This window comes from Physeter macrocephalus, chromosome 1 (assembly GCF_002837175.3).
Source record: "Physeter macrocephalus isolate SW-GA chromosome 1, ASM283717v5, whole genome shotgun sequence".
NCBI classification, from domain to species: domain Eukaryota; kingdom Metazoa; phylum Chordata; class Mammalia; order Artiodactyla; family Physeteridae; genus Physeter; species Physeter macrocephalus.
Window position 1 is genome coordinate 18,195,885 of NC_041214.2, and position 14,617 is coordinate 18,210,501.

At 37.4% G+C, this 14,617-nt stretch overlaps 1 protein-coding gene across 1 annotated transcript in view; it reads right to left on the reverse strand.

Annotated features, from left to right (window-relative positions):
- Positions 1 to 9,263: 9,263 nt before the first annotated feature.
- EIF2A (eukaryotic translation initiation factor 2A) overlaps positions 9,264 to 14,617 on the reverse strand; it is a 38,253-nt gene continuing 32,899 nt past the window's right edge. The window contains exons 12-14 of the mRNA XM_007100390.4: positions 11,159 to 11,287; positions 10,289 to 10,354; positions 9,264 to 9,666 (exon numbers count right to left, since the gene is read on the reverse strand). Coding sequence (XP_007100452.1) covers positions 9,601 to 9,666; positions 10,289 to 10,354; positions 11,159 to 11,287 — 261 coding nt within the window. The 3' untranslated portion in view covers positions 9,264 to 9,600. The remainder of the gene's footprint in view (positions 9,667 to 10,288; positions 10,355 to 11,158; positions 11,288 to 14,617) is intronic.

Consider the following 14,617-nt stretch of genomic DNA (forward strand, 5'->3'; position numbering starts at 1 on the left):
CGGAGCGGCTGGGCCCGTGAGCCATGGCCGCTGAGCCTGCGCGTCCGGAGCCTGTGCTCCGCAACGGGAGAGGCCACAACAGTGAGAGGCCCACGTACCGTAAAAAAAAAAAAAAAAAAGTTCTACAGGTTTCTGAGGAAGGTCATTTTCGGGACTGAATGCAAGATGGACTGGAAAAAAGAATGGAGATAGTACAGCACAGGAGTGATGATCACTGGTTTTGAAGTCCGATCCTCTTCTCTCTTACTAGCCGTGTACCTGTGACTTTCCTTACAGTTTTAACAAGGATTAGAGCAAATAAAATGTAATACGTAAAAAGTTTAGCCTGGTGCCTCAGTAAGTGGTAGTGATAGTTATTATTGCTTGTCTAAAGTAGTATGGGGGGAAATTCCCTGGCAGTCCAGTGGTTAGGACTTGGCACTCTCACTGCCAGGGCCCTAGGTTCAATCCCTGGTCAGGCAACTAAGATTCCACAAGCCTCGAGGCAAGGCCAAAGAAAAAAAAAAAGTTTTAAGAATTTTGAACGTGGTATGATAAATGTAAAGAAAAAGGAAGAGACATGGCTAAGAGATTTTTTCCGGAGGAGATATGGTGATTGCTAATGGGTGGTCTAGAGAGTGAATGTTATGGGACAAATGTTTGTGTTCTCCCCCAAATTCATATATTGAAGCCCTAATTTCCAATGTGAAGGTATTTGTAGGTGTGGCATTTGGAAGATAATTAGGTTTAGATTAGGTCTTGAGGGTGAGACCCACACATGCTCACAAAGAAGAAATCATGTGAACACACAGCAAGATGGCAGCCGTCTTCTAGCCAGCAAGAGGGCCCTCACCAAGAACCAAGCTGACCAGCACCTTGATATTGTACTCGCCAGCTCCCAGACCTGTGCAAAATAAATGTCTCTTGTTCAAGCCACACAGTCTATGGTATTTTATTATAGCAGCCTGAGTTAAGACAGTGAAGAAGCAATAATCATGTCTCTAGCTCAGGTGTTCTTCTGAGTTAATTGGTCTAGGATGAGGCCTGGGCACCAATGTGTTTAAGTTTCCTCAGACTATGAAGCCAAGTCTAGTGTACTAGACTTGAGGTCTCTTAGGGTATAGACTCAGGTCTTACTTGTCTTCAAATCTCCAAAGAACCCAGCAAATTACTATGAACATGGAAGTTACTTGAACTTTTATTGCAGTGAATGGTAATGGAAAATTTGGCAAGTGGTAAAAGAAGATAATTTGTCAACGTGTTAAATTTCAACTTTTTACTAGACAGTCAAGTAAACTTATGCTGGAGATAACTAGTAATGTACTAGAAAGAGACAGAATGTACACATATGTATTTGGGAATAATTTAAGTGCACGTGGTAGCTAAAATTATGAAAGAACATCCATATGTAAACACATAATAGTTTTGAGGCCTCAATTAAAAGCATTTGATACAAAGTAAATTAATATAATCGTCTAGAATTGAACTTAAAAACAGTATCTAGAGAACATAGCCTGTATGGAAAAATATTATTTGAACCAAATGTATCCATTTCAAGATCGAAAGTAAGAAAGAAATAAAGAATGCTGTACAAAATTTGAGCAGCAAGTTACCTCGTGGGGGCTTCTTCATAATATTAATAAAGTGCATATTGTAGGAAGGCTCCCCAGCATTGACTCCCCCTCTTCTGGTAATAGCACTTCAGTCTCTCTTTGGAGGACTGGCCAGAACCCATTGCACACAATCTTGTTGGGACTGTCAATTAAGATGCCCAAAGCTTTCCCAGCCAGAGCTGTGACTATGTCCCAAGTCAAAAACTATTGAAGCCAATTAATTCTGGTAGAAGAACCCTGAGGAGCATTCTAGACCCCAAACTACTCTGGTTCCTGTCATCTCCTGGGCCTCATTGTTTTTCTTTTCACTTGAATCTGTGAGCTATAACATATTCTGTTACTACTCTTTTCCTCTTAAGTTAGAGAGAGACCATTTCTGTTGCTTGCAAACCAAGAACCCTAACCTAGAGCCATGTTAAGCTCTTTCTTTCCTTAAGCCTGGTTTAGGTTTTTAAACTCTTGCCACTCCCATCTCCAACTCTTAAACATAGAATTGTTGGCAGACAATACTTAGAAGTTCAGACAGTAGACTATCAGTGTCTAGGAGGCCATTACACAGATGGGATAACCCTGGCCCAGCAAGCTGTTCTGGCCAGCAAGCTCAGAATCAAGGCCAGACCTCAGTACCAGGAAGGGGCTGGAGCAAGAGGCCTAAGATTAAAGGCATACTATAAAAACTATGTTCACACAAAAACCTGCACATGGATGTTTATAGCAGTTGTATTCACATTGTCAAAACCTGGAAGCAACCAAGATGTCCTTCAGTAGGTGAATGGTTGAATGGTTAAATAAACTATGGTCCATCCAGACAATGGAACACTATTCAGCGCTAAAAAGAAATGAGCTATCAAGTCACGAAAATACATGGCGAAACATTAAATGCATTATTACTAAGTGTAAGAAGCCAATCTGCAAAGGCTGCTTACTATATGATTCCAACTAAGTGACATTCTGGAAAAGGCAAAACTACAGAGACAGTAAGATCAGTGGTTGCCAGGGAGAGAGTCGGGAGATGAATGGGTGGAGAACAGAGGATTTTCCAATCAGTGAAATGACTCTGGACGCTACTATAATGGTGGATACATGTCATTGCACATGAGACCAAACCCATAGAATGTGCAACACCAAGAGTGAAACTTAATGTAAACTATGGACTTTGGATGATTATGATGCGTCAAGATAGGCTCACCAGTTGTAACCAATGTCCCACTCTGGTGGGGGACGTTGATAATGCGGGAGGCTGTGTATGAGTGGAAGGGGGTATACAGGTAATCTCTGTACCTTCACCTCAATTTTGCTGAGAACCTAAAAACTCATCTAAAAAAAAAAATCTGAAAAAAACCCACAACCTTTCCTTCCTCTGCAGCAGTCTTGCTAGGGTCAGCCACTACCTCTTTCTCCTCCAGGGAAGAGGGGCATGTCCAGAAACAAAGTCAAGTCTCTTCATTTAGATCAGAGGGAGTTCAGATTCTCACAGCTTCTGTGCGGGGTTGGCTTCATGGCTGTGCGACCTGTGGTTGCACAGGGCCCAGGACTTAAAAACGTCCTGCGCTTGGTTTAATGCTTTGCTGTCACTGCCATGAAATTCTTAGTTTTTGAACAGGAACTCCACATTTCCATTTTGCACTGGGCCCCCGCTACTTCTATGCCCAAGGCTGATCACTTCTCCGTTCTGGTCAATATTACCAAACTCTCTATCTAAATTCCCAAGTCTTTCATTGCCAGTGTTTAAATGCAAATGCCTGCTTGAGTTTTGTGGTCCAGATGTATTATTTCAATCAATAAGTATGCATGAATTGTCTCTATTATATGACTGGGGGCTTGGGAGAGGAGACACAAGCCAAGGGCTTTAGACTCCTTAAGAGGGTACCATGGGCCCTTGCTGGGAAGAAGAGGGGGAGAGGACACAAAAGCAAAGCAGGCTGGGCACAATAAAAGGTTCTCTCTGGTGATATCACAATTCTAGGATTTGACCTGTTTAGCTTCAACTGAACATAGACAAATAAACAAAACTGTGCTCAGAAGTAATTTTGCCCGAGGATGTGAATGCAAGAAGCTCTGCTTTGCCACGTCTTTTAAGACTTTAAAAACACAGCTGACTTTTCATTTTTTGACTTTTCTTTTGAGAGTAGCTTAATTCCTAAGAGATTTGTGGAGGTATTCCCAAGTCACATAGTTCTTGATTTGCAGCTATTCCTGAGTTACACAGCACCTATTTCCTCTTCCAAGGGTGCTCACCACCCCTCCCAGCTCAGAAAAGAACCAGAGATGGCGTCCTGGGTGTGATGGCTCTGACCCAATTCCAGGGTCTCTTCGCTTCACTTCTCCCTTGCTTTCTGTCTTTCTCTGTCCATCTCATGTATATCTTTTTCTCTGTAATGTCTTTTTCTCTTTCCCTCCTGCTTCCATTTTTTGCTTAGTGATCTTAGGAAAAATCTCAATTGTGGTTGAATTTGGGAAAAGTGAAAATTTAAATTAAGGAAAAGAGAACATAAGTTTATATGTATGTAGCAAAGAACCAGTATCTAAAGCACACAAATATGACCAAAAGCATCTATAGGAATCTCTTAAAAATTATTTTCTTCTACTTTTTCCTTCACTTAAATCTGCTTAAAAAAAAAAGTTAGCATTCAAACTTTCAAAAAGAATTCTCATTCTATTTTCTTGTATTGGCATTACATTTAAAAAATTAATTTGTAAACAGCTTTTTTGTTTTAATGAATGTAAAATTTTCATGGGCTCCCCTCAGCACCAATAACCACTTATATTATTATCCTCTATGGGAGAACATATGCAAATTCCATTTGCAAACATTTGACCTACAAACAAACTCTTGAGACACGATTCATTTGCAGCCAACAGGAGATTACTGACAGAACTCAAAGGAAAGGTAGGAGTTAAGTCTGATGGCAAGGGGGTAAAGAGGGTTAATTCAAGGAGTTTGTCAATATAAAAAGAAAGAGAAGGGACTTCCCTGGTGGCCCCGTGGTTAAGACTCCATGCCTCTAATGCAGGAGGCATGGATTCATTCCCTGGTGGTCAGGGAACTAAGATACCACATGCTGCGCGGCCAAAAGAAAAAGGAGCAGCACCCCATGCTATTACGTTTTCATTTGCCTATTTCTAGTACAGAACATACTTCCATAAATTCTATTTCCTTAATTCCCCAATTCTCTGATCTTTGAAACCCTCTAGTGAACAGAACAGGAATTGTGTTTTGGGTGAAATGGACAAAATGCTTTTGATTTTCAAATTCACTTAAAATATAAAGATATTATAAAATATTTTTTAAAAAACCTTTAGAAGTATGCTTTTCTGACTTCCGCTTTAAGATAGCAAAATAAGCACATGCATTTGCCTCTCTCCTTTCTCAGCATCTTAGAGAAATGACAGTAAAGTGGTACAAGCAATAAATCCATGGCAACACTGGAAAGGCGGCAGTGGTCTAGAAACTGTAAAAACTCTAGACAGGGAAGTGTAATTCTCCCACATGACCAGAAGGGGAGAAAGAGAAATACCAGTAAACCACAGTAGTATCTCCCATCTCTTTATATCGATATACAGTGAATGCTTGTTTTATGTATTTTTTGCCTAGGTGCTCTATAGACTGAATGTGTGTCCCTTCAAAATTCCTACGTTGAACCTAGTCCCCAGCACGATGGTGTCTGGAGGTGAGGCTTCTGGGAAGTGGTTAGGTCATGGGGGCAGGGCCCTCATAATGGGACTAGTGCCTTTATAAAAGCGGCCCCAAGAGCTCCCTCACACCTTCCACCATGTGAGGAGACAGTAAGAAGACAGAACCGGGAAGCAGATTTGTCAGAAATAAACGTCTCTTATTTATAAGCAACCCAATCTATGGTATTTTGTTACAGCAGCCCTGACGGATTAAGACACCTGGCTACATCTTTTGGTACCAGGTCTTGAATCTTCAAGTGTCTTTCACTTCATTTCAATGTCAATCTTAACATTTCTAAATACATTGTATTTCCTTTGTAACTTGCACTTTACACAGTAAACACTTGATGAATTGATCTGTGCAGCTCTTTAAAAAGCGCAAAGGTTATTCCTCCTCAATCTGGTTTGATTTTATGGTCTTGGGGGCGAAGATGACCCAGAGAAGTAGGCACCTGGTGTGGCTTATTCCACTATTCCTCCTTCCTTCCAGGAATAAAGAAAACGCTTAACTTTGGCAATATTGGAACAGCAAGGCTATCACTGTAATTTCTGTCATTTTACTACTTATAAATTCATATCACTTTGCCTTGCTCTGGACATTAATATATTTACATAGGTGGATGAATCCAAGAACTGCTTTGAAACCTCACTTGAATAAAAATTTTTAATATTCCTAGCTGTCCTTTCTAATATCTAACTCAAAGAAATATACTGCAAAATGACCACCAGTTAAACTAAGCATCCATAGAACAAATTTAATTTCTCAAAACACCCAGCTTAATCCCAGAATACAGATAAACATCTATACTTGTTATTTTAAAGCATGTGTATATGTGTGTTTAACTGACATTTTATAACCTAAATGTACATCTGTATGAGCTGGTTAAATTATCTTACCTCCACACAATGTGGTCATTATAAAGATATATGTATAAATTTTAAAAGGGCTATGTACTGATATGGAATGATTTCCAAAATATGTTAAGGGAAAAAAAGAATACAGAACAGTGTATATGCTTTTTTTTTTTTAACGGAAGTGTATGTATACTTGAATATAAATATGCAATGTATCTTTGGAAAGATACATAAGGAAGTGGAAATTGCTGCATCTAGAACAGAGGTACTTTTCACTGTGTTGCCTTTTGTACTGCTTGAATTAAAAAAAAAAAATCCTGTTCACTTACCTCCTATTTAAAATTTAAAAAAAAGAGGATTTTATGTGTTACTATATAGGATACTCTTACAAATCAGTAAGATGAAAGCCAAATAGAGAAATGGGCCAAGGAAAAGAAAAAAACCATTCACTAAAAAAATATAAACAACCATCAAATGTGGAAAAGTACATAACCCATTACTAATAAAAAGAAATAACAAAACCAAAAAGTATTATTTCCCTTCCATCGATTTGGTAAAAATTCAAAAGCCTTATAGATTTGATAAGAATATGGGAAAATTTCACTGGCAGAAGTATAAACCTTTAAAGAAGGAAGGACTTCCCTGGTGGTCCAACGGTTAAGAATCCGCCTTCCAATGCAGGGGGGACTCGGGTTTGATCCCTGGTCAGGGAACTAAGTTCCCATGCTGTGGGGCAATTAAACCCGCATGCCACAACTAGAGAGCCCACATGCTGCAACTACAGAGCCCACGTGCTGGAGCCCAAGCACCCCAACTAGAGGAAGCCCGTGCACCGCAATGAAGAGTAGCTCCTGCTCGCCACAACTACAGAAAGCCCATGTGCAGCGACGAAGACCCAACGCAGCCAAAAATAAATAGATAGAAAAAAGTTAAACATTACAAATAAGGTTAAAGTTCCTTTTGACTACCCCCCATCCTAGTCAATGTTATCAGTTTAGTGCATACCCTGTCCAAAGTTTTTTCTGTAAGTTTACATACTTAAATGTAGCCATAAAAAACATAGTATTGTTTCAAAAATATTCTGTATTATTTGGCAACATATATGTTTTCACATAAATTATATCTCTACTCCTTTTCTAAGAGAATTCCTTTTTGCCAGCTACGAAAGTTGGGTTTTGCCCTTTTCTCTTCCCTCACTGGGAAGCTTGTGTAATGCATGCACGAGTCTTTGTGTCTACTGCAGTATCTCCCCTCAAGCTTACAATGGTATTCACAGATGCTTATGGTAAATGCCAAATACATTTCGGAGATGATTAAGGAAAGGAGATTTTTTATGAGAATCCAGGATTTATAGATTTTCCTTTATAATGAATACACAGCAGTGTATTTAAAATTTCATTTTCAAGCACACGTTTATCACCTTACACTCTTCTATCACCTTACTCTTACTCCCTGAGGACAATGAATTTAAAATAAAAATTTTAAAAAAATATGTAGTCAAAGAAACGTCAGTGATTTTTATATTGATATGTGCTCAGAAATAAAACATTTCTTTGGAAAAAATTAAATGGATTAAATGATTACACAAATAAAGACAATTCTAAAAAACAATTCCAAGCAATCTAATTTTGGTCAGAACAGTCACCTTGGAGCAATTAAAAAGCATCTGACTAAAACAAAAGGTTCAATGATACTCCTCTAAAATAAACATTTTATTTTATTTTTCTTAATTTTTTTTGGCCACACGGCATATGGGATCCTAGTTCCCAGACCAGGGATCCAATCTATGCCCCTGCAGTGGAAGTGTGGAGTCCTAACCACTAGACTGCCAGGGAATTCCCTTAAGTTAACATTTTAAAAATGATTAATATATTTGCTGTGAACTGTGTAAACTGGTAATTCATTTAAAAAATTTAAAATTTAAAAAAATTGTTAGGCTGCTAGGCCAAAAAAACATTATACTGTCTCAAGATGAATTATTTAACATTTTATTAGAAAAACAATTTTTAAATATATTATAAAAGCAATATATTACTTTAAAAAAGCTTAAGTTTCTATTATCAGAAATAAATTAATGTTGAAGGCAATAATATGTACGAGTGTATGTCCACACTCACTTCACACACAAAACATTTAAAATACCATTCAAATTTTAATGCATTAGGTCTTTACCAAATCTTATTTGCAGCTTTGGGGCATCATTAAACTCAGTTATCTGTGTATATCTCTCAAAGTATTCCTAGATTCTTTTCTTTTACTTAGTTTAAATAATAGCTCTAGATAATGAAAACCCGTATCAATGCAAATGAAATAAAAATAACTTCAAATGTAAATCGGATGAAAAAAATTAACAGTAATAGATTCTAAAACCAAATAGAAATTAGTTTTGATAGCTGAGTGTCTTGGATTACCAGTACATCTTTTATTCTTCATATGAGTGAACAATCAAAACAATCAAGATGACTATAGCAAAATGATCACAGTTCATGTTTAGAAAATATTTACACCTCATCATTAAATGATCAGGTTTATTATTTGAAATATCAAAATAAAATGTTTTGCTATTTTCTATTTTTATTCTATATTTACTTTTTAGAACTAGTCAGAAAAACTTCAAATACTACAAATAATATAAACAATTTAATATATTTCTTATTATTTTTTTAAAATTTATTGATTTATTTTTGGCTGCATTGGCTCTTCATTGCCGTGTATGGGCTTTCTCTAGTTGCAGCGAGCAGGGGCTACTCTTTGTTGCGGTGGCTTCTCTTGATGAGGAGCACGGGCTCGAGGCGCGTGGGCTTCAGGAGTTGTGGCATTCGGGCTCTAGAGCGCAGGCTCAGTAGTTGTGGTGCACGGGCTTAGCTGCTCCGCAGCATGTGGTATCTTCTGGACCAGGGAACAAACCCGTGTCCCCTGCATTGGCAGGTGGATTCTTAACCACTGCGTCACCAGGGAAGTCCCAACAATTTAATATATTCAATACAACCTGATTTTAAGGCGTTTCTTTAACGTTTGATAATATAGTGTTTAGGATCAAGATAGCCACATTATATATTCAAAGGAAATATTTCCCAAACCTGCCTTGTAAATTAATAAAGGATCCGTTAATTTAGGAACTTATAAGAAAGTCAACAATGATCAAATTCAAAACGTCTTTATTCATTTATATGGTAAATACTGTCCCCTACTAAAAAACAATGACATTGGTCTTTCAATCTGTCAAGCTTAGCTTAAAAAAAAAATCATATGTCTCTTTTCTATATCATGTGTTGACATGATATAGGATGCAGGAGGTAAAAATCAATTTAACAGACATTATTAAATAATTCCACACATATGCAGAATCTTGGATAAATGGTTAAAATTATAAGTGAACATTAAATGTGGGCACATGAATATTCCATGTACACCAATGGGTTTCACAGAAAATATGTTTGCACTGATTTCTGGTAACCAACTTGCTTTCTTTGAATCTTTAAATACCCAGTTCCAAATCTTCCAGCTCCTGGAGAAGGGCTTTCTCTTTCTGAATTTTCTCCAACTAGAAAAGTTTAAAACAGTAAAGTTATTAAATAGGAAATAAAATAATTATTGGATCTATAGCCATATAGCAAAAGAGAAAAAATTTAGAGAAAGAATATTTCTGAGACTTTACCAGATCTACTGGTAAACATAGATTTAAAAATACAGATTAGAAACAAGTTCTAATTTGTTATTTGGTATGAATTAAGGGGGCAAAAAACAGAGCTGTCTTACTGCATGCAACTTTAGGTCTAATAAATCTTCCATTCTACACTTGGGCTTCAAAGTGTTGAGGAAAGGAGGAGGGAAAGGGGCAAATGGGACAGTGTGACCTGAGACACAGGAAAGAAGAGACTCTTCTATTTGTCTAACATAATATAAACTGCCTTTATTTTCAGCAGCAATGGCATTAGTATGCCTCACAGGAAATAGGGACTCCCTCATTCACCACGATCCACATCATGTCTTCCCCTATCCTTGCCTATTTAAGACTAAAAATGTTAAAAAAAAAAAAATGGCATATGGTTTTCAAAAGAAGTTTTAAAATCTATATGCTCTTTTACCTGATTAAATAATTGCTTAAAATAAAAAGGGGAAGGGTGGTAGTGACTGTGAGCCCAAATGAAAAATGCAGAAAAGACCTGATTTTTTTCTAGCTGTTTTCCAGTTGCTGCTTGTTCTTTCAGTTGTTCGATTGCTTTCAGTTTCTGCAAACATCAATATATTATGAGTCAAAAGGAAGAATAAGTAATTTTAGAATGCAAATTTTCTTATTAACAATTCAATCATATAAATGTGAAACCTGAATAAGGAAAATCAATTATCTTACATTTGTATCAGGAACAGACTGCTAAAATGCTAAGGTAAACTACTTTTTAAAATTAAATGTAAAATTGGGTATGTTAAGAACATGGAATTCAGCAAAGTATTTTTCAAGATTTTAATTAATATTATCATATATCTAAATCTATGTGTATACATGTACATGTATATGTATTTAAATATATCACCATTTTCACCATTTATTTCAGAACCTCATTGTACCTGGACGATGTCTTTGGCTTTAAGAGAAACTCCATAATGTAGCCTGGGAAGGGCTCTAGAAACCTGGATTTTACCTCCAAGGCCACCATCACAAACTGGTGGCAATTTGACAAGTTAATAAACTTCCTTTCGTTTCTCTTTCTTCATCTTTAAAAATGGGATAAATATCTGCTCTTACCTGTCTCACAAGTTTCTAATGAAAAAGTGAGTATAAAAGTGTTCAAGTGTACATTATTTCTTATTACTCCAAAAATCAATAATAAAGACTAATATCCTTTAGACAACTGTGAACAGAACTAAACTAGGTGCCATTCCTAAGTTACAGTATTTCATGGTGAAAAAGCAACAATGAGGACTGCTACAAACCTCTCGGATGCCTGTCTTTAGGCATCTAAGCATTACTTTCTTTGTATAATTCTCATGTATTCTTTCAATAAACACATGTGCTTTTCATTTAAGCCTCCCACCTTCTTTAGGTTCTTGATTTTTTTGTCTATCTCAGGGTCTCCAGAAGTTGACTGAGAGATAGTATTTCGTGGTGTGCTCTGTGGGGCAGGGGTAGGTGCCATATCTGGACTCTTATCACTTCTTGCTTCCTACAGGAAATATTTTCAAAAATTCAATTTTCTAAAATGAAATCACTAAAGTATTTCAACAAACATAGCCTTGGTACAAAAAATTCAGAAACCAATATATGATTTTATCTTTTGCATATTTTATATAAAGAAAGGATCTGAATGGCTGGTCTCATAAAGTATGCTATATTGTCCCACAACAGATAATTACAATGAAGCGTTAAAAAAAGTCACAGTATAATGAACTACCCAAAAGGTTTTCACTATTTAATTGTCATAGGGAACACTTTGCTAGATCTAGGATTTAAAGTTAGGGACTTCCCTGGCAGTCCCATGGTTAAGACTCTGCGCTTCCAATGCAGGGGGTACGGGTTTGATCCCTGGTCAGGGAACTAAGATCCCACATGCTGTGACGTGTGGGCCGCCCACCCACCCCCCAAAATTAAGGTAACATAATAATAAAGTAAAAAATAATAGTATATTAGTAATATACTATTATATTAGTAATATGATAAAATATTATGTTAGTAATATAAAATATATAATTAGTAATATAATAACAAATGGAAATAAATGAAATGACCTTAGCAGAGTAAACGAGGAGGTTTCTGTATCAGCAAATAAGCATTCCAAATTTCTGGATATTTTGGGAAGTGCCACTATGTGGATGGTTGGAAATGTGCGAGGGCTCTTCTAATTAAGGTGTTTGAAGTTTCACTCTTGGGATATCCTCAAACACTATTACACGTATAACAAGTACATGTAATAGATGATGCTACAGGGTAAGTTCCATAGAGATTTATTTATAATCAGATCAATTCAGCTCTGCAAGAAAGTGCCATGGAAAACTTTGTTCCCTGAAAGGGACAGTGTATTGCTTCCAATGTGATCAGATCTCTGATGACCCTTCTAGCTTCATCCCTTCTCACCGAGTAACCACTGATTCTGAACCATTTTTATTTCCCCTAAGGTGCCATATATTCTTATTTCCTGGCCTTCATGTGTACTGTTCCTTGTGCCTAGAACACCTTCAGGTCACCTGGCTAACCCTACTTATCCTTTAGGCCTCTGGAAAATTCCCCCACCCCCCAAGAGACCAGATTAGTTGCACAACACATGGTATGTTTCCTTACTGTAACACTGTAACTGCACTGTACTATCCCCCATGTGACTGCACCTGAGGTTTCTTTGTTCACTTGTGCCCTCAGCATAATGTGAGCTTGACTGTACATGCTAAATAAATGAAAGAGCAAAAGACCGACTCTCCTTTGTAATTATGACAAGACATACGTTTTGACAAGAGGAGGGAAAAGTTATGAAAGTCTTTCTTTATTGGACCAAAGGTAGGGTTTCTACTTCTTCCTTATAGAGTTCCCAGTGGAATACACAGACCCTGCAAGACTCTAAAACCTCTTAAGAGTTCTGGATGGAATACTCTGAACTACCAAAGCATCCCAGGGGAACATGGGACAGGCTATCACTCCTAGATCTCCAAATCTAAAAATGTCTGCCTGAGAGTTTTTAGAGAGTGCAGAATTGGAGTATTTTTTCTCTTTAGAGTCATGTTGGTTGTATTTTGTACATTACAATCAACAAACATTAATTCCTAACCTTCTATGTGAGAACATTACTGAGCACTTTAACAGAGTATTCAGAAAGAAATTATTTAGTTTCCACTCTTAAGGACCCTATAAGTTCTGATAATATACAGTTTGGTATTTTTCATAATATAAAATTAAGGGAGAAGAGTGGATAAAAGGAGAAGAGACACACTTTGCCTATCAAAATTCACTTTTGACATCAGACAAAAAATTTTTTAATTTAGTTGTTTGTAATCAGCTGAGAATATTAATTTTCTAGGAAGATAAATGTCATAAATATGAAAAACTATTAAAGTTAATTGAGGGACTTCCCTGGTGGTGTAGTGGTTAAGAATCTGCCTGCCAATGCAGGGGACACAGGTTCGATCCCTGGTCTGGGAAGATCCCACGTGCCATGGAACAAGCCTGTGCGCCACAACTATTGAAGCCCGCGCGCCTAGATCCCATGCTCTGCGACAAGAGAAGCCACAGCAATGAGAAGCCTGTGCACCGCAACGAAGAGTAGCCCCTGTTTGCCACAACTAGAGGAAGCCCGCGCACAGCAACAAAGACCCAATGCAGCCAAAAAAATAAAAATAAAAATAAATTTAAAATAAATAAATAAGTAAAATGAAATGACGATTTTCCTCCATATTTTAAAGAACCAAGAATAAGTTAAAATGTTTGTGTTAATATACTTGAATTCTGGTCATTCTCTAAAAAAGGTTATGTACATGGTAAGATTAAACTCTTTGTTTCAATTATTTTTGGTAAAGGTGATAAGCTTACAAAGTCATCACCAGTTTATAAAGGTACTTGGTTAGATTATGTACATCTGACTCCTTTATCTTTGGTTCCTTAATTCACAGTCAGGGATGAGATCCTGTCATAGATCATTTACCTTTGTTCTATCACACAGTCATAACTTTTACTAACTCCAGCCATTTGTCTCAAAAATACATACTGAAAGGATTATCTTGCAAGTAGAAAACTCTGTCATCACTGAGAAGACACGCAGAGTAACTCCAAAATGACGGATTAGTAGTATCATCTTTAGTAAATAACATGTGTGGGTGATTATATGGTTGTATGAGGTGGGGTGTGTGGGGGGGGTTGTTTTTGTAACTATTATGTTTTACATTAATAACACTGATTGTTTTTTCAAAAGAACCACAGAGTTATCTTTAAGAAAGTCACATTGGGACTTCTCTGGTGATCCAGTGGTTAGGACGCCACGCTTCCATGGCAGAAGGTGTGGGTTCCCTGGTTGGGGAACTAAGATCCCACATGCTGTGCGGCGTAGGCAAAAAGAAAAAGAAGTCAGACTATTTTAATATTAATTTTTCTAAATAAGACATACTGATTCTATGACCCTCCTCCCCAAATTTTATGTGCTCAAATGCCAGAAAAACACACAAAAATAAACAACTAATGGGACTTCCCTGGTGGTCCAGTGGGTAAGACTCCATACTCCCAATTCATGGGGCCTGGGTTCGATCCCTGGTCGGGAACTAGATCTCACATGCATGGCACAACTAAGAAGTCTGCATGCCACAACTAAGAGTCCGCGTGCCTCAACTAAGACCCAGCGCAACCAAAATAAATAGTAAATAAATATTTTTTAAAAATAAACAACTAATATTTTATTACAAAGGGACCTTAGCTCAGTACCAGCAATGGTCATATTAAAAATATCTTCTGAAGGGGCTTCCCTGGTGGCACAGTGGTTGCGCGTCCGCCTGCCGATGCAGGGGAACTGGGTTCGCGCTCC